The following is a 21,280-nucleotide window of genomic DNA, read 5'->3' on the forward strand; positions in this document are numbered from 1 at the left end:
CCTCTCATCCTGATTGGATGAAGGCTTTGCCACCCAAAGCCCAAACCGAAACTAGGGTTTTTTGACCCCAGGGGCTCACTGGGGACAGGGAGGTACTCCTTATATGGTCAGGAAACTTTATAGTAGGGAGGATTATCCAAAAAATAAGAAAAAATAAGTGATATTTGAATTAAGTGAAATCACTGAATATACCTTTAAGCAAAACATGAGTACCTTTTCCACCACTGTGTGAAAGTACAGTACACACACACAAGCGAGCAGCTGCAAAGTGCACGGAAGATTCAAATGGACAGCTCAGGGACTGGAGCAGCATTCATGCACTCCAAAAGATGTAGAACCAGGCAGTACGCATGAAACCACCCTCCATCATTCACATCTCTCTAGAACGCTGCTCTTCAAACCTCCTGTGCTCAAGGCACAGTTTTCTTCCTTCCAGGAAATAAAACGTCTGGGTTTCCGAGGCTAAAGGCACAGTAACAATGGACCCTTACGGGTCTGTATGTAACTAACGTTGAAGTGAAAAATCAATGTTGAGAATCTGTGTGTTCTGTATGGCAATGTTCTTCCTGTGAGATCTGTTCTGTGTATATTACAACTGGTTTCTTTCTGTGAGATCTGTTCTGTGTATATTACAACTGGTTTCTTTCTGTGAGATCTGTTCTGTGTATATTACAACTGGTTTCTTTCTGTGAGATCTGTTCTGTGTATATTACAACTGGTTTCTTTCTGTGAGATATGTTCTGTGTATATTGCAACTGGTTTCTTTCTGTGAGATCTGTTCTGTGTATATTACAACTGGTTTCTTTCTGTGAGACCTGTTCTGTGTATATTTCAACTGATTTCTTTCTGTGAGACCTGTTCTGTGTATATTACAACTGGTTTCTTTCTGTGAGATCTGTTCTGTGTATATTACAACTGGTTTCTGTGAGATCTGTTCTGTGTATATTACAACTGGTTTATTCCTGTGAGATCTGTTCTGTGTATATTTCAACTGGTTTATTCCTGTGAGATCTGTTCTGTGTATATTACAACTGGTTTCTTCCTGTGAGATCTGTTCTGTGTATATTACAACTGGTTTCTTCCTGTGAGATCTGTTCTGTGTATATTACAACTGGTTTCTTTCTGTGAGATCTGTTCTGTGTATATTTCAACTGGTTTCTTTCTGTGAGATCTGTTCTGTGTATATTACAACTGGTTTCTTCCTGTGAGATCTGTTCTGTGTATATTTCAACTGGTTTCTTTCCCACCTCCATAATTCTGCCATCAAATCCACTCCTGAGTGTTGCTGTTCCTGTGCCTGGGCCAACATGACACTGCAGCTGCATCAGCAGCATGATGACAGCGCTGCTCAATTCTTCCCCTGGAGGTTTACCCTTCAATCACACTCACTTACAGCATCCATTATACACCAGGAAGGAAGGGAGATGGAGGCAGGGGCGGGGGGGAGACAGAGAGGAGAACGGGAGAGATAATTCTCTATCACTCTCTGTACAGAATGTTTATTTGTTATTGTTTGTGGTTAAGCAAGTCTTGTGTGGCAATACTTGTGTGCAGAATGAGTGATTGTGTGTGTGTGTGTGTGTGTGTGTGTGTGTGTGTGTGTGTGTGTGTGTGCGTGTGCGCGTGCGTGTGAGCACACACTCATGTGCGTGCACGTGTGAGAGAGAAGCAGTAGAAGTAGTGATCAAAAAGAGAAAGACAGATCCTCACAGGGGAAATTGTTGTTTTATGGTCAAAAGAAAAAGATATGTTTACAATTAGAAAAAGGTTGGGGTGAGTGTAGTAGACTTTTAATGTCTACTGACCCCAAACTGAATCTTCTGTCATGCACCGATCTATCACGGTTGGGCTTGTGCGCTTGTAGATCTGCTATTTTTTGGCTTTAGGCTTACGGTTAAAAATGTAAAGACTGACACTACAAACCTGTGTGTGTGTGTGTGTGTGTGTGTGTGTGTGTGTGTGTGTGTGTGTGTGTGTGTGTGTGTGTGTGTGTGTGTGTGTGTGTGTGTGTGTGTGTGTGTGTGTGTGTGTGTGTGTGTGTGAGTGTGTGTGTGTGTGTGTGTGTGTGTGTGTGTGCGTGCGCGTGCGCGTGCGCGTGCGTGCGTGCGTGCGTGTGTGTACGCACACTCGTACAGTAGGGTTTGTTCAGCTAGCAACGTTCCTGTGTTTGCTCAGAGAGCAGCAGGAACATCCTGACAGCCGGGTGCCTCCACCCTGTCACTGTCCACACCGTGTAGAGGAGACAGACTGAGTGACAGACGGACAGCAATCAGACTGCCAACTGCTCAACAGTTGGTGTTGAGCAGTTGTTGTCACGTATACCGTTCAACACTTTGGGGGAAAAAAATTGCCATCCTAAAGCTTTGATGTCCTCACGTGTGTGTGTGTGTGTGTGTGTGTGTGTGTGTGTGTGTGTGTGTGTGTGTGTGTGTGTGTGTGTGTGTGTGTGTGTGTGTGCGCGTGTGCACGTGCGCATGCGTGCGGGTCATCACATGACAAATGTGTCTATGACAAAGACTTGACCTCGTCCGTGACAAATTTTAGATTTTCTTTTACACCATCTTACACACCATTATAATGTTCTTATTTTGATCATAAGACCCAATTTCTGATTCATGACAACACTATGTATGGCACATTATGAGTTCAACTCAAATGTTTTATTTTCAAGCACCCACACTCTCAGAGTTACAGAGCTGTTATGGTCATTTAGGGCTAGCACTTTATATGAGTCTGGTAACATTATTGTCCGCTCATTTGTGGCAAAAATGGAATTTTGACCAAAATGTCCACCACAAGCCAACATGGCGATGATCCCTGTGTGTGTGCGTGCGATGGCTGCGTGCCTGTGGACGTGCACGCGCGGGTGCACATGTGCCTGCTGGTACTGCAGGAGACTCTCTGGTTTCCCCACAGTGGCTGCGGTGAGGAGGACCCCGGGCAGGTGTGACACCATGACACTGTGTGTGTTTACTGTCAGGAGGTGTTGAGGGTGAGACACTGGGACAGGCCCTGTGTGATGCCATGAGCTCGCACACTTACCTCTCTGAGTCACACTCAGCCAGCTGTTGCCAGACTGTTGCCTCTCGCAATTTCCAAATGCTTCCATCATACAGTCTGGAGCAACGGAAGTTCTATCATGAGTAAAATATAAAGCAGAAGTGGAGCGTCCTCCCCACTTCCGTTTTGTCTTTACAGTCGCGCAAATTTATCCTAATGTAAATCTAAATTATCTAAGCATATATAGCTTGTTGCTTGTTGCAGAAATGGAAATGAAAAAATAAACTCTAAAGATATTTTAAAATATAGTTTCGACTTTTCGTGAACGAATTCCTTACTCGGATTTCGGGATGTATAGTTCCAGACTCTATATAGCATTCGGAGATTGTGGAATAGTTGTCTGGCTACGTGAGACTACATTCATTCAACTCATTTGAGAGTTTCTCTCTCTCTCTCTCTCTCTCTCTCTCTCTTTGTGCTGTGTAGTTTGGCTGGTTTACTGTGTTCCAGGTGGATTTGTTGATGATTTACTGATTTACACTCTCTCACACACACTGTATGATTTCATATGTAAGGAAGCTTAACGAGTCATCATTTGTGGTTGGATGAGTTTCATGTGCCCACATGTAAAAGGCAAGTCTAAATATGGTTCAGTTATAGTATTCAACTACAGCTCTGTTTGACTCACCAGTACGGTAGGGATCCGGAATTGGAGGAACCATATTTGGGATAGTTTCCGGAAGCGGTTTCATCCCACTGTCAGAGCTGCTACTGTATGTGGACTTCACGTCTGCTATGCAATTTTAACACATCTGGTTCTAGTACCTTTTCAAATTTCAAGGACCGCCATATATCTGAGGGTGTGCAAATGGAACTAAATGGACCCGTTATCCATTTAGAACCCCCTCAAGTAACCCTGAGGGTCCATGTACCCCACTTGAACCAGTAGGCCAGGGGTTCCCAAACTTTCTATTACCACGGATCGGCTGACAGTTCATAAAATGTTCGCAGACCGGCATGGTAGGGGGAGGGGTGGGGGGGTCGGGGGCTGGGGTGCGTCACAGTCGCGCATCATCGTACCAAAACACGGAAGACAGTTGACTGGCCTCAAGTAGCCTTCCTGCTGCTATATTATTATATCACAAGATAATGTAATATCATTGTCATTGACCTAAATGATACCAAGGATTCCACAGTGATGTCACACGGAAGTAACACAGACTCAAATCTGTTTATTAACCACAGTCAGCGGCGCGCCGCTGATGAATCCTTGGTATCTTCATTCGACTGAGTCAACGTTTCACCGCCGAAAATCCTTGTGACGCACGGTTATAGATTCACGGTCGGGAAAACTTGGCATTCCCTTCTCTTGTACCAGTGGGACATGTCCCGCGTACCAGCACCGGTACACGTACCAGTGGTTGGGAACCTCTGCTGTAGACTATGAATATAGGAATGTGTGTGTGTGCATGTGTGGACAGTAGAGAGTGTCTGTTGTACCAGTGGCCTATTAACATTTGACACCCCATCATTCAGATGTAACACAGTCATGACTACTGCCAGATACAGTCTTGTTTATCCACACACTCACTCAATCATACACAGTCACACACCCACACACACACCCGCACGCGCACGAGTACACGTCTGCAAACACACATCTTCTTTTTAAGGCTGCGTTATCGCACCATATTTCATAAGGGAAACAGTTTAGAAGCAGCAGTGATAAATGACTCCCAGTCAGATATATTGGTTCCTTGAGTGTTCCCGTTAGATTTATAACCGATTTAACTGAGCCTTTGCTTTGACTCCCCTAATATTTATGTTAAACTGTCAGGCTAAATGACTGGTATTGCACGCGCGTGCGCGCACGCACGCACGCACGCACACACACACACGCACGTATACATAAGCACGCACACACGCACATGTACACACACACCAGAGGAATGCCAGCATTGTGAAATTTGAGCCCCCGCAGTGGCACGGAAAAAGGAGTGCTGTGTCTCTCCTTGCGGGCTTACAGCAGTATCTACAGTATCATAAACCAAACAGTCGAGTCAATGTGGAAGGAAAGCCCACAGAAAGTTGAATCGCCTCAAACATAAAAAACACCTTCCGCCTCCTAAAATGCCCCTTCCTCTGTCAATACTAATAATTAATTAAACTTGATTTAGGTCCAAACCGAGTTATAAAGTGCTTTAGGTAAGACTGGATATAGTTGCTGTCAGGCATTTATCTCCATATTTTGAGGGGTGCTATCCCCTCCTGTATCCAGCTTTTGGTGCGTGTCCGCAAACTTTGTTCTACACAAACATTAAATTCCCGATGACAATGAATGGAGAATTTTACGTCATAGTGTCTATTTTACATCATGATGATGATAAGAGCTCCCCTCACTTCACACGGGTGTAATTTATTTTAATTTATGTGAGCTTGTAGATCTGCTGCTTTGATGCTTTTGAATTTGAATCCTGAAAACAGTTTTTGACATAATGAGGTTTCCAATCCGACAGACGTTATTAAGGCCAGGTTTGTTTTATAACGCATTTATAAGGACCTTTACAATGTGATTATAAGGCATTTTTTATAACACGGCAAAACGGATCAAATAATACCGTTGGCAAAATAGCACAGTAAAATCCTGGACGTTCATTTATCAACTTGTAACCAAATGGACCTTTATCTGGTTACATTTCCACACTGTCAGACTTAATAATTATTACGGTGTCACAGGTCTGGCTAGGTGTTATTATTATTATTTATAACAGCTTCCCAGACCAGTTTGGAGCATGCCGGTTCAGAAGGCAAGGTGGACAAAATAACTCAAATACTTACTTAAGTAAAAGTATCAATACTGCAATGTAGAAATAGTCTGTTACAAGTAAAAGTCCTGAAATAAAAATGTACTTGAGTAAAAGTACAAAAGTATTGGTATTAAAGCAACTAAAGCAATTAAAGTAACTAGTAACTAAAGTTTTCAAATAATTGCAGTGGAGTAAAGGTGCAATATTTACCACTGAGATGTAGTGGAGTAGAAGTAAAAGTATTGGAAATTGGAAATATTCAAGTAAAGTACAAATACAATCGTACTTAAGTAAATGTACTTAGTTACTTTCCACTACTGCAAGACAGTCCCTTCATAAGAATGAATCCATGCCAAAGTGAGAGTCAACCATGGAGAAAAGAGGATGAGAGAGAGAGAGAGAGAGAGAGAGAGAGCGAGGGAGGATGGGGAACAGCGAGGAGGAAGAGAGGAGGGAGAATAGCCGAGAGGAGCAGCATAGAAGAAACGGAAGAGACAGGAAGAGGGAAAATAAGGGGAGTGGGAACCTTATCCTGGAATAGCCGTGCAGCAACCAGAGCTGCTGCTTGCTGACTCCTCCCCTCACTCTCCCCCTCATGCTCTCTCTCTCTCTCTCTCTCTGAGGCACTCTCCCAGTCTGTCATTTGACCGGGCAGTTCACAGAGGCGAGTAGCTCAGCAACTGAGAAAGGAAAACGGGAGGGGGGGTGGCAAAAAAAAAAGAAAGAAGAAGAGAGGACTGAACGAACGGCGATATGGAATGAGAGGAGAGAGGAGGAGAAGATTCATCTCATGGCGAGTGTGCTGGAGTCTTTCCTCAGCGTTTTAATTAGTCATTTGTTTTTTTTTACCAAGTATCACATGAAAACCTTCCTCTAGAGCGGACCGCTCCTGTTGTTTGTGAAGTCGGATCTGGAGCGTGGACTTTTTAAACTCTTACAACTCCCTCTCTTTCTGAGTCTGTCTCGCCCGCTGTGGAGCTTCATCTGACACCTCTATATGGGATTATAATCTGGCTGAAGGATCGCACAGGCCCCCAACTAGCCCCCTCTTCACCCTACCCCCCGCAACCCCCTCGTCCTAACTGTCTGCTTGTGTGTTGTGCATGTGAGTAAGAGAGAGAGAGTGTGTGTGCGTGTGTGTGTTGGGCCATGCCCACCCCTGCTTGTGGTCCAGCCATCCACGGGGGTACAACATGAAGGGGGGGCACCACCATCATCATCTTCCTCAAAGGGGCTGTGGCTGCCAACACTTGTTTCGTAAAGTCCTGGTCAAGTGTGGCTGCTGCTATGCTCGAGTCAGAGGTCAGTGTCCAGCGCACACACACACACACACGTGCGTGCGCACACCACACACACACGTGCGTGCGCACACCACATACACACATACACACACAGACTTCAGCAGTTTCACTTTGTGCAGGTATATAGGCAGATGATGTGAGTGCATGCATGTGTGCATACGTGTGTGTGTGTGTGTGTGTGTGTGTGTGTGTATGTGTGTGTGTGCGTGCGTGCGTGTGTGCGTGCGTGCGTGCGTGTGTGTGTGTGTGTAATGCTGAGCTCTGAGGCAATAAGTCCAGTTCTATCTGAATCTCCTCTCTTCGGTTCCTCTGCCTGTCTGTTCCATATGAGTGTTTGTGTCGGGTGGAAACCTCATGTGTCCAAAATACTGTTACCGGCACTTATCAAATAAAAATAAAACAGCAAAAAGTAGCAGATCCACAAGCTTCGCGTCGAGCTTTGCAGAACGGCTACTTTTGATGCTTTTCGCGTGACGCCGTATAGTACGATCAAGTTTAAATTTACGAACAAACACAACAAGTTAAAATACGGAGACAGGAGGTTTCTGCCCCGACATGCAGCGAGGACATATTATTCCTCTCTCCACATTGTGCTCAGATGTGTGTCCAGTCCAGCCACCCCCATGCAGTCTGATCTGTCTCCCTGCCTGTGTTCCTGCCGGCCTGCGTCCTGTGTTAATGGTTTAAGTGTGCCGAGCCGCGCTCCTCTCCTCTGTGCTCTCTCTGCTCGCCTCCAGCTGAAGCAACAGATGTGTGTGTGTGTGTGTGTGTCACACACACACACACACACACACACACACACACACACACACACACACTCGTGCACACACACACGCGCACACAGAGTATACTCTTCCTACAGATTTCTGGAGCTATATATATACTGGAGCTGGAAGATAGCCGTCACACATTCTTGTCTCAGAAAATATGGAGAGAAGAAGGAGATGGACAGAAGGAATGAAACAGAAAGGCAGAGAGACCAAAGAGTCGGGAGATGGATGGAGAGAGAGAGAGAGAGAGAGAGAGAGAGAGAGAGAAAGTGTGTGTTTTGGATTTTAAAGAGAGGGCATAGTATCTGTCAGGATGAGTCTGATGTCAGTCAGGTACAGTAGCTATACCGTTATGGGTATAGAAACCTCTGAAAGCTTGACTACTTTAGCGCGACAACGACAAAGTAGTATTGAGGGCGTAAAGTGATGAAAAGACGACAGTTGAAATATGAGGTCTCTTTCTGCCCGACAGCTACGATGTATGTATGTATGTATGTATGTATGTATGTATGTATGTATGTATGTATGTATGTATGTATGTATGTATGTATGTATGTATGTATGTATGTATGTATGTATGTATGTATGTATGTATGTATGTATGTATGTATGTATGTATGTATGTATGTATGTATGTATGTATGTATGTATGTATGTATGTATGTATGTATGTATGTATGTATGTATGTATGCAGCACGTGGATGGATCAAACATTCCTCTGTCCCAAACTCAGGCAGCCGAACAAAACAGCAGTAATCCCCCTGCGGTCTCCCCCACCCCCTCCCCCCTCTCTCTGTCTCTCCTCTGTTGTTTGCTAATAATGAAGTGCAACAGGAAGAGCGCTGGTCCATTAGACCGGTGTGGTTGAGTAAAAGCAGCGGGTGGCTCTACATTTTGAAAACTAGCATCACGCATTTTGTTGCTGTCTGCCTTATCTCCTATATTTAGGGGGTAGGGGTAAATTAATTCCTGCCACACCCGTCTTCTGACGGGTTCAAAAGGTTATCTCTTACTGTACCTGCCAAGCCCGTCTTGCATCTTGAAACGAACGAGAGAAAACAAAAACAGTCGAAAAGACGGTCATCGGATCTCCATAGTGTGGCTCAAGAGGTAGAGCAGGTCGTCCAATGATCCATGGGTCGGCGGTTCGAATCCCGGCTCCTCCTGTCTACATGTCGAAGTGTCCTTGGGCAAGACACTGAACCCCAAATTGCTCCCGATGTGCTGGTTGGTACCTTGCATGGCTTCCGCCGCAATCGGTGTATGAATTAGTGTGTGAATGGGTGAATGTAATGCACAATCTATGTAAAGTGCCTTGGATAAAGGCGCTATATAAATGCACCATTTACCATTTTATAGTGTCCCATAATAGTCGCGATCTTCAGCGGAGTATATCTCACTCTGGTTAGCATGTTATGTCTCGCATGCTAGTTGGGGACCCGATTGAGCGACAGACAGGATGCGCTCTTACTTCCGGTTTCAAAATGGCCAACGACGGAGCAGCGAGTTGTAGTCATTTTGTAGTTTTTGCCTGGCAATCTACGGTAAGGTGCCCGAAAACATGCCGGCAGGAAATAAAATAAAAGATGATCACACTACAGGGTCACACATTAGCATCAAAAGTAGCAGAACAAGCTCAAAATGCGTCGCTTTGCGCCTCGTTTTCGAGCTTGCTCAAACTTGAATCCTGAAAATCCTGAGAGAAGATTCATTTTATGACTACTTTTACTTTTCAGTAAAAGTAGCAATACTGCAGTGTAGAAATACTCATTAAAGTCTCGTATTCCGAAGCTCTCTTGGAATAAAAAGTACCTCAAGGCTCGAGCTTGTAGAATCATCTGTTTTCAAATCACTGATGTATAGATTTCAAAGTGTTCATGCTCTTTTCTTCTTTTCAGTGGAGGAAAGCCATTTGAAAATAGCAGATCTGCTATTTTCAAAAGATTTGTATACATTTGAGAATTTGAAATGGGACATATATGCATAATGAGTACTTTCTACTTTTAGTACTTTAAGTACATTTTGATGCCAATACTTTTACTCAAGTAAATTTTGAATTCCGGGCTTTTACTTGTGACAGAGTATTTCTATATTGCAGTATTGATACTTAAGTAAAATATTTGAGCATTTTTTTCCTCCCCCCTTTTCCCTCTCTTTCCTCCAATGCACACACACTGTACATTACCCTCCATCATATTGGCTGGAGGAGGTGAAAGCTAAAACAACAGGGGTGTCTAATATAATGGCTGCGTACAGGTTTACACATAAGGTTTCCATGCCTGTTTGCATTCCATTGTACAAGCCAGTAAGTATCAAAGGGGGATCTGCAACGGTCAAGCCACCACCGTGGCCTCCTCAGCTTTGTGGGGAGGGTCCGGGTGGTGGTGGTGGTGGTGGGGGGGGGGGGCTTTCGTGAGGTGCTGGGCTTTCATATTATTGGCCAACATTCTTTGGATACATACCTCAGATGCCTCCGAGTTTAATCTCTTATGTAATGGAGAGAGTCTCGGTTTCCATAGCCAGCAACAGCAGCAGCAGCAGCACCCCACGCCTTCACTGTTATCATGTTATCATAGCAAACACAGACGATTCTAGGTTTAAACGCACTTTAGAGAATGTAGGGGGATTTTCTTTTTAGAATTATGGGTCTCCGCCATGAAAGATAATAAGGGGAAAAAAACATGAGAGTCATAATGCCCAAAGCCCAGTAGTCTCCCCTCGTTGCAGTAAACTACAGTACATTTAAGTGTACTAAAAGGGCTTGCTTTGGATCCAATGTGAGGTTTCTAATGTGTAACAAAAAAACATGACCGTCAGATGTTTTGTATTTTAGCCTCTTAGAAGCAGGAAGCCTCTTGATCCCATTTTTACGAGCCGAGCTGTAGGAGTCTACAGCCTCTTGGATAAAAGCCTGCGCTATAAAAGAAAACAGTCGTCCAGACTGCAACATTAATAACATTAATGTGAAGCTGTTACGCTGCGTAAAAAACTCCATCCTCTGTGCAGGGTACCTTTTTGCTAGGCTTCCATCTCTGCACTTGCATGCTATTTGAACTCAGTGGAAATCTGAATGACGCATAATATCCCTGCTGTCGGGCAGAAACCTCCGTATTCTTAACTCTTTGTACTTATTTTTTTGTTAATTAACGCCCTACTATCACGCTACAGTGTCACACAAAAGCATCGAAAGTAGCAGATAGTATAGGAGTTTTAGATTCCACCCGGCAGCGACGATATATTCAGTAGTATTAATCCTATATGATTCACATTATGTACTGCAGGGTGGCCTGCTCAACTCATTTAGTCCTCCTCAGCAGCTCAGCTTACAGTCTTTTTGAATGCCTGCTACATGCCCGCTCTGTCCTACCCCCCTGCGCGTTGTGAGCTTGTCGAGCGGCTATTTTCAGCGAAAGCTTTCCCCACAGAAAACAGCACTGCTATAGAGCCCTGAGGGACTCCACCATACAGGGGGTTATTAGTGTGGTTGCCCAGGCCATACGGGGACTTCCTACACATGTTGTTCTGTCCTACACTGAAACTTCCTGGGTGTTACTTGATTTCACTCTGACGTGGAGGGTGGGGGGCTACACTGGGGTGAGGATGGTGACGTGGAGGGTGGGGGGCTACACTGGGGTGAGGATGGTGACGTGGAGGGTGGGGGGCTACACTGAGGTGAGGATGGAACGGAACCGCATGGCGGGCGGGGCCGAACGGAAGCAGCTAGGTGGCGCCATCGACAATTCGTCCATACCGTGGGGAGGTCCTTAATTACTGTTTTATTTTTTCCCCCCCTCTGAAGGCGAGGCGAAGGGCTAAATAGAGCACTTGGGTTAAAAAAAAAGATTGACGTGCGGAGTGTAGCCCGGCCCTGCAGAGTGCACCCATCGGAGACCGGTGTCCACCACGTCCACCTCTTCTATTTCCTCTAGGCCAGTGGGTTTCAACCCTTTTCATGCCAGAGCCCATTATTTAGTCAACATCTGAGCCACGGAGCACCATTTGATGAGATATTGCCTCTCAGACCCAAAACTAAGAATATTTTGTTATCGTTGGATAAGATCTTTTCCACAATTCCATGCTGTATTGATGTGGTACCATGAGGAGAGATAACAGGCAATCAAAATCAATCAATTATTTTAAAATTGTGTAATGCAGATGTTAAACAATAATTTTACTCTTGAGAGCGTAACATGAAACCATTGGGTTTCATTTTACACTCTCAAGTGTTATCTTTAAGGGTCCATTTTGTTACCAACTTTCCTTCATTTAGCTGGGGACCACCTGGAACCTCCTCAAGGACCACTGGTGGTCCCCAGACCACTGGTTGAGGACTACTGTTCTAGGCCACGTCTCTTCCCTTATCTCGCTGTGTTCTCTCATCGGAGAGTTTTTAACTCGTGACAAATGTTTTCCGTTGACGCGTGTCGTCATTCATTTTCCTGACAGTGGTGACTGGAAAGTAACATGTAATGAAAGTACATGCAATCAAGTAAACAATTACTGGACTTAAGTCAAACTTTTAGGTATTTTCTTTACTTTACTTTACTGGAGTATTTCCATTTTAAATACTTTTACTCCACTACATCTCAGAGGCAGATATTGTACTTTTACACCACTACAATTATTTGAAAACTGTAGCCTAGTTACTTGTTAATTAATATGTAGATTTTGATTATTATTACAAAACATACATTAACCACTCCAGCCCTACTATATACATTTCGGCCATTTTTCAAATTTTGATACATTTGAAAACTTGAAACAGGACATTCTGCATAATGAGTACTTTTACTTTTGACGTCAATACTTTTGTACTTTTACTTCAAGTACATTTTTCGCACTTTTACTTGTAACAGAGTATTTCTATATTGCAGTATTGCTATACTTTTAATGAAGTAAACCATTTGAGTACTTTTCCCCACCACTGTTAATTTTCCAGTACATCTTGTCCAGGTTGCCCTCCCAGTGTGAGGATTATATGTTAAGTCTTATTATTACGGGGACTTGGAGTGAACCTCCCTCTCCCTCCCGCTGCTTCTGTTGTGGTGTTTGCACCAGAAACACTAGTGACCATGTGGGTATACCGAGTTTGCCTGCAACGCCAGAACAATGGCTTCTGTTTCAGCGTGTATATATGCTCACTTTCCAGGAAGACAAAGGCCTGTTTCCATTAGCCAGGAGTCCCATACGATGTCCTCGTTACTAGGCATGCTTTTGAACTGTTCACACACACACACACACACACACACACACACACACACACACACACACACACACACACACACACACACACACACACACACACACAGTCCACATCTGAGACACAGAGCAAATAAACTAAAAGTAAATAAATACTAATAATGGTAAACACCATCTTAAATAATGAGCATCATTGAGAACCTTTATTATAAACGTACTGTAAGGTTAGAAATGCATGCAAGTGATCCATTAATGCAGTCGTTTTCAACCAGTGGTCCTTGAAGGGGTTCCAGGTGGTCCCCAGCTAAATGAAGCAAAGTTGGTAACCAAATGGACCCTTATAGATCTTTAACTGTGTAAAATGAAACCAAATGGATTTGGTTTCATTTTACGCTCTCAAGAGTAAAATTATTGTTAAAAATCTGCTTTATTAACTTACAAGAAGTCTACACAATTAGAGAATGCAGAAGAATTGTTAGTTTGATCAACGTTTGCCTCTTATGTCTCCTATAATGGTACCACTACCAGTACAGCATGGAATTGTGGACAAAATCTTATTCAATAAGAACATATTCTACGTATTGGGTCTGAGAGGCTAAATCTCATCACATGGTGGTCCGTGGCTCAAAGGCCAAATAAATAATGGGCCTTGATATGAAAAAGGTTGAAAAGCACTGCATTAATGCCATGAATAACGGGAAAGCATCTGTGTCATTTTTATCTATGTAGCTATGTTTTTTTTTAGAAAACACTTAGGATTTGGAACAGTGGTTTAGAAACTGGTTCTCAAAAATAGCAGATATCTCACAGCACGTCACTTTGTGCTGTGCTGCGAGTTTGCTATTTCTTTTTTTTACTTTTTTCGAAAAACTTTGAATTCTCTCCTGAATTTTGAAAGTCCCTGGCACATTTTTCAGATGGGGGGTCCGCGGCCAAATATATATATATATCAATGTGGTGTCCTTGGCACGAAATAGCTTGAGAACTACAGATTTTGAAGGCATTTTGTAGAACAGGCCTCAGGTCCTAATGGGTTAAGTTGACTGTGGGGCTTGTAGACTAATTATGTTTGACGAAAGGCTAAATGAGATGGTGGCCGCTGTGCTCTGTTTGTTCCTTGTTCCTCGTTTACACCGAGAGCGTCACAGACCCGGGCAACAAGCGAGGGTCACGGCGACCACTCATGCATGCGTGGTGCACGACCGAAACACACACACTCACGCACACACACACACACACACACACACACATACATACAATGGCCTCGATGTCACAGCTGCTCACGTGGCCTCTTTATCTGTTCGGAAAAAATATAGCATTTCCTCCCTTTTAACGTCATTATATACAGTATGCCCTACACAGGCTGGCTGTCTCCGTCAGCCATAATGTAATGAAGTGTGTGCGCTCGGAGACATGTGATGTGATGGATGTGCTATCTGGGCCTTATCTCACTGTTCAAGCAGAGAGTGAGGTACGCTGCGTATGGGCAGTACGCACATCCACGCTGGATGCTGAGAGGACCACTTAAACCGCTCTATATGCAACAGTGGTTCGCAAACATTTTCGTGCGAAGGACCCCAATCTGAAAAGGTTCTGTGCCAGTGACCCCCAGAAGAGAAGATTTATGTAAAAAATATATCTAAATTACTCAACATTTTTCAAAAATAGCAGAGCTCGCAGCGTGGCACACAGTAACGCGCTCGGAGCTTGTATATCTGCTATTTGTTGAATATATAGCCAACGCCTAATTGGATAAAGTGGTTAAAATTATATTGTGATGCTACATTAACTATCTGTTTAGCTGGGGACCCCCTTTGAGAACCACTGTTCTAATCAACCAACCACTGTGCAATAGCAACCAAGGTGCTCCCCATGTTCTAATGATCAGCTAACAGGATTAACAGCCAGGCACCCCTCGAGCACCAATCCCACAACACCACACAGCTGCCTTCAACAGGTCGCTCCCTCATAACAGCATCTTCCTGTGGAGATAAACAAACAAGATATTAAAGAGATTTCAGGACGTGCACCTTATTCTGTGTAAATGTGAATCTACATGTTACAACTTGTAACTTTACAAGACATACATTACATTTCAATATGAACGTGTGCTGCTGAACCTAAATATCGTCTCTGTTGGGGTGGAAGTCTCCAATGTCCAAAACTGTTACTTTTCAGGATTCAAATTCAAAAATGGCATTTATTTTTTATTTTGTTTATGTTTTTTTGTGGCTTTCGCCTTTATTTTATATTTTTAAGTGGTGCAACCACTTCCTTAAGTGACTATATGTGTCTCTGGGTGGGTGGCGTCTGAGCACGAAAACAGCATGGTTGTTTTTCACCACCTGTGCGCAACCTAACACACACACAAACACACGCACATATTAACTGTATATATGGTGTTTTCGGGTGTGCCAGTACAGTACAGTGACAGTACAGTAGAGGGTACAATAGTAGAGGGACCCCCACACGGTAACTCTGTCATTTCTCAACCGCTTCGGACGCAGGGCGGCTCGCCGGAATTGGGCCGGCACGTTGGGTGCGTTCCTGTGGGTCTGGTGTGGTGTGCTGCTGCTGTCTGTGTGATACCAGAGTAAAGCATGGTGTGGTGTGCTGCTGCTCTGTGTGATACCAGAGTAAAGCATGGTGTGGTCAGTGTGCTGCTGCTCTGTGTGATACCAGAGTAAAGCATGGTGTGGTGTGCTGCTGCTCTGTGTGATACCAGAGTAAAGCATGGTGTGGTGTGCTGCTGCTCTGTGTGATACCAGAGTAAAGCATGGTGTGGTCAGTGTGCTGCTGCTCTGTGTGATACCAGAGTAAAGCATGGTGTGGTCAGTGTGCTGCTGCTCTCTGTGTGAATTATTTGACAAGCAGTGAGTCGTCCTTATTGTCCTCTGAATGATGACACACACACAGCAGCATGCCATCGTCTCACACAAGTGTGTGCCAATTTCAGTTTGACCCCACGGCCCCTACGTAACCACATCCGAGTGTGCGTGTGTGTGTGCGCGTGCGTGCGTGCGTGCGTGCGTGCGTGCGTGCGTGCGTGCAGTGTAGTTTACAGGCAGAATGTTGCTGACCGTGGGATAAAACAGAACTGTCCTGCAGTGATAAAGTGACGAATAAAACCCTTCTTGATCTTGATTCTTGCAGAAATGTCACTGTGCTGATGACACGGTGTGTGTGTGTGTGTGTGTGTGTGTGTGTGTGTGTGTGTGTGTGTGTGTGTGTGTGTGTGTGTGTGTGTGTGTGTGTGTGTGTGTGTGTGTGTGTACCACATAGGCAGAATGTTGCGATTGAAACGGAGGCATTTTTACACACAGACATTGCACACGCACGCGCGCACACACACAAACTTACACAGACCAGCACACAACCCGCTACAGACATCGCAAAAGAACAGGCGCCACTCAGTGTGAATGAATGACTGAAGCCGTCCTCATACATGACGGCAGTGCATTGTGCTGAATGATGTATTCACCATGTGTCGTCCAGGGCTGACTGAGAGCCCTCTCCTCTCCTCTCCTCTCCTCTCCTCTCCTCTCCTCTCCTCTCCTCTCCTCTCCTCTCCTCTCCTCTCCTCTCCTCTCCTCTCCTCTCCACATCCACCGAGAGAACAGGGACTGCATTGCGTATTCAAATCAGATGGACGGATGGTGATCTCGTGGCCCGATACGTCCAGTCTGTTAAACACGGGCCGTGGCGTGTGTTGGCTCGCACGGATGTATGGCTGTGTAATGACGACGCAGGAATAATAAACAGCACTTGGACACGATAACATCCAGGGGTGGAAAGTAACTATAAGTACAACTGTATTATTACTTAACTGGATGTAAGTCCTTTACTTGAGTATTTCCAATTTCCAATACTTCTACTTACTTCTACTCCACTAGATCTCAGAGGCAAATATTGTACTTTGACTCCACTACAATTATTTGAAATTTTTAGAAACTATAAAGTTACTTTGTAGATTTTGATTATTCTTACAAAACATGCATTAAACACTTCAGCCCTATATACATTTTGGCCATTTGTAAGCATATCTACATGCTCACAATGGGTCTCGATGCGACACATTGTGAGCTTGTAGATCTGCTATTTTCAAAAGATTTTTATACATTTGAAAACCTGAAATGGGACATTCTGCACAATGAGTACTTTTACTTTGGGTACTTTAAGTACATTTTGAAGCCAATAGTTTTGTACTTTTACTTAAGTACATATGGAATTCCAGACTTCTACTTGTTGAGAATTTCTATATTGTAGTATTGATACAGGCAAAGTAGGTAAAAAAAATTGAGTACCATACTTTTTCCACCACTGATAACATCTGAAATTCTATATGATGTAATCTATAGATTCTATACGCACGCGCGTGTGTATGCGTGCAAGGAACAGCATTGACCACAACTGTCACGGAGCTATAAGACCTTTCTGGACATACGAGGTTCCCCTATAGCACGAGAAGAGAGGCAAGGCGAGTGTCCTGGACTTCAGAAGAAAATGTGCAGCGCAGGCTCTCTAGGGCGGTTAGCAGTCAGAGGTTGTTAGTTGTGTGTAAAACGTGAATAAAACTGGGTGTGTTGTTTCGCATTTGCCGAAGGAAGGAGAGGTGTCGTGAGGCACAGGAGCTCGGAGAGAGGAAATGTTTGTGTACTAAATGCATTGCATAAACATGAGGCTGGAAGTGCAGCCGCCCACTGCAGAGGGGATGATTGATAGGAAGAGCAGTCGGAACGTTATTGAAGGAGATGTGAAGACAAGGCAGATTAATGCAGAGAGAGAGAGAGAGATGATGATTATAATGAAAAAATAAAATAATAAAACGTCAACTTCTCGCTTTGATGTGGGCGGCTTTAGACGCATTAGCAAATGGCCTTTAGGATGGCTATTAAGGCCTTTAGGATCCTTTAGGATGGCTATTAAGCACTAAAAGAACCTGCTTTGGTCCCTCCTCTTCACATTATATCTTTGCAGAAAATAGCCTATCTACAAAGTCGCAACGCTTCACAATGTGAGTGTGTAGATTTTGCTGTTTTGGCCTAATGTTTGCCCCCAGAATGCTAGGGACTCTGCTAGGCTTCATGTAGTTAAAATAACCCTCCCCCCTCCCCTCTCTCTCTCCCACCACCCAGAGCTGAAAGCAATGGTGACAAAACCATGAAAGAATTCTCGGAAAATAAAATACATATAAACACCGGGTCAGCTGTCACTTTTATGGTCTTCTTTTATGGCTTTTTAGACTCTACAGCGGGGGAAGGGCTGCAGCTTGTGGGTCAACTGAGTGAACGAACAGGGTGCATGGTGCGAAGTGCTGCGTGGGGTGACAGGTGGGTGGGTGAGTGACAGGCACAGGTGGAAGGGGAGAAGCTCGTTTGCTCATCCTCGACAGAGTCGTAACTCATCGCTTTAACCACAGGGCCACGTGTGGTGTGTGTGTGTGTGTGTGTGTGTGTGTGTGTGTGTGTGTGTGTGTGTGTGTGTGTGTGTGTGTGACCTGAGCAAACACATGCGTCAGTGGCCTTTCAAACATAGAACGTTGAGGGTTACTTTACTTCAGTGGTGTAAAGTAACTAAGTAGTAAGTACTGTACAATTTTGAGTTACTTTACTGGAGTATTTCCAATTTTCAAGGCGGGATGGGGGTTGGGAATGTCGGGGGTGGGTTTTTTTTAAACCCCAATCTGCATATTTTACATGCGTGCACGACTGCACGCACACGTGCTTGCATGCATGCTTGTGTGCCCATGTTTGTGTATAACTGTAGCGTCTAGCATGGCAGCTAATCTGTTGTGTGGTCGTCCCTCTCACTCTTTCCACTTCTGGATTTAGTTGCTATGGGAATGCGGGGGGGGGGGGGGGGGGGGGGGGGCAAGGGGGGGGGGGGGGGTAGTTGAAATGGGGGGAGAGAAAGAGAGAGACATAGTTAACAGAGTTATAGAGCGAGAGAGAGAATGTGAAGCTGCAGAACTGTCAGGAGATCACTCTACCAGCACACCTTCTCACCATAACAGGCTTTCATCTGCAGTGTGCATTGTTGTGCTTTGAGCTGCAGAGCGTATACAGGTTTCAGTTACCCCTCAGTGAGTAGTGAAGCCAGGGGTCATCAATACACAGACAGTGTGTCCGTGGCAAAGGCTTGGCCCTGTCCATGGGAAATTTTAGATTTCCTTTTTTTTTAACACCATTATTTTCTGAATGTCAAGTCTCCATGGCTTTGTTCAGAATATGTACGACACTGATTTATGACACTGTGGCACATCAGGAGTCCACTGGCACTATAGCGGTTCTCAAACGTTTTATTTGCAAGGACCCCCATACCGCTGAGGTGGGGACCCTTAGTTACGGGTCCATTTGGTTCAATTTGTACACTCTTTTATAGCACCTGTTATGCTTTATAGCACCTGTTATGGCCATTCAGGGCTAGTTCTGTTTGTGGTAATATTATTGTCCGCTCATTGTGTACAGCATCTCGTCGCAATTTTCTTTTTCTTTTTTTTTTACAAAATTGTCCACCACGAGCCAGCATGGCGATTACCCCTGAGTGAAGCTCATAGGTTTCTTTCAGTGACCCCTCACTGAATAGTGACGATCAGATATAGTGTAAGGTTTCGATTTTTCTCCCCCTAACGTAGAAATGCTTTTATGTCCAATTCAAATGCCTCAATGCAGCCACACAGTGTGACGAATATTTCAGTCTTAACAAAGTTTTAGTTTAAATGTATCATTGATGCGTGCGTGCGTGCGTGCGTGCGTGCGTGCGTGCGTGCGTGCGTGCGTGCGTGCGTGCGTGCACTTCAGGCCATCGGTCTGTGGACCAGTGCTATGATTATATCATCATACACACTATGACAGACAGACCATTTCACAGAGGCCTCGGCTGTCGTCGCTCCCTCAGTCTGGCCTCGTTCTGCCCCTCAAAGATTATAGGCTCTCTGTCGGAGTGGATGGAAACCTCATGTGTCCAAAAACTCTTCAGGATTCAAATTCAAAAATTGCAAAAAGAAAAGTATAGCAGATCCTCGCTTGTGTGTGACGCCTTAGTACTACGATCACGATAAAATAGTAAAAAGAAATACCCATTGGGGCCTTAATGCCACGCCCACAAAGCCACAGCTTATTGGGCCATTTTCTCCTTCCTGTTTTTTGTCTAGATACCGATGTCTTTTGATGAGAATTCATGCCCTTTTCTACACATCTGATAAATAATTAACCAAATGTCTGTCTGTCTGTTCTAGACCCCCCCCCCTCCTGCTCCTCACTAGCTTGCCCAGGTGGTCTGCATCTAACCCAGTCATTGACCATTCCATTATGCAGGGACTCTCAAAGCCCTTTTTCCAGATTAACACATTTAACGCTGTACAGGTATATTACATTTATTAGCTAATAGTTACTCCCTTAGTCCCTTCCGTGTCCATTTTAGATCACGTGACAAAAAACCCCAATAGATCTTCTTTTTTTTAAATCGAAAAATCACTGAACGTATTTAAATTCCCTTTGTATTTCCAGACGGGGGGGGGGGGGGTTGTGCAAACAAATGTCCTTGACATGAAAATGTTTGAGAACCACTGAAACAACATTAGGAAACCCAAATACTCTCCCCCCCCAAAAAAACACAACACGCAAGCATATTTACAAGCAACTTTACAGGAAAAACGAACCCAAAGTGGCTTATAGTAAGCGGACATGCAGGCAACACGCACTGCTCTCTCTGAATGGCTGGTGTGTGTCCAGAGCACATGCAGAGCAGCATCTGGACGTGGGCCACCAGAGGAGGAACAAGGTCATGGCAGTGATGGACTCCAGTGTCACCTCTCCCATAGAGCAGCATCTGGACGTGGGCCACCAGAGGAGGACCAAGGTCATGGCAGTGATGGACTCCAGTGTCACCTCTCCCATACCGCTCATCTGGACGCGGGCCACCAGAGGAGGAACAAGGTCATGGCAGTGATGGACTCCAGTGTCACCTCTCCCATACTGCTCATTTCTCATTCCACTGGAAGATTCCACTTTGAACATCTTCCAAAAAAGGGCCACAGCAGTTTATTTGTTATTCTGCTAGCATATAATCAAATAATGCTAATTGTATTTACAGTATAGTTTGCTAATACACCCTATAATAGGGATGTCCCGATCACGTTTTTTTGCTCCCGATCCGTTTCCGATCATTTGATTTTGAGCATCTGCCAATACCGATTTTTCC

The 21,280-nt window shown here is 44.5% G+C and overlaps 1 protein-coding gene across 3 annotated transcripts in view; it reads left to right on the forward strand.

Moving 5' to 3' along the window:
• arhgef25a (Rho guanine nucleotide exchange factor (GEF) 25a) overlaps positions 1–21,280 on the forward strand; it is a 105,615-nt gene that overhangs the window by 24,760 nt on the left and 59,575 nt on the right. Inside the window, exon 1 of one of the 3 annotated variants that reach the window (XM_079493526.1) lies at positions 6,475–7,109. The exons of the other annotated variants lie outside the window; for them this stretch is intronic. Within the exon in view, the coding sequence (XP_079349652.1) occupies positions 7,001–7,109 (109 nt within the window). The 5' untranslated portion in view covers positions 6,475–7,000. Of the gene's footprint in view, positions 1–6,474; positions 7,110–21,280 lie in introns of those variants that run through there. 3 annotated transcript variants of the gene reach the window in all.

Source organism: Electrona antarctica (assembly GCF_951216825.1).
Source record: "Electrona antarctica genome assembly, chromosome: 2".
NCBI classification, from domain to species: Eukaryota; Metazoa; Chordata; class Actinopteri; order Myctophiformes; family Myctophidae; genus Electrona; species Electrona antarctica.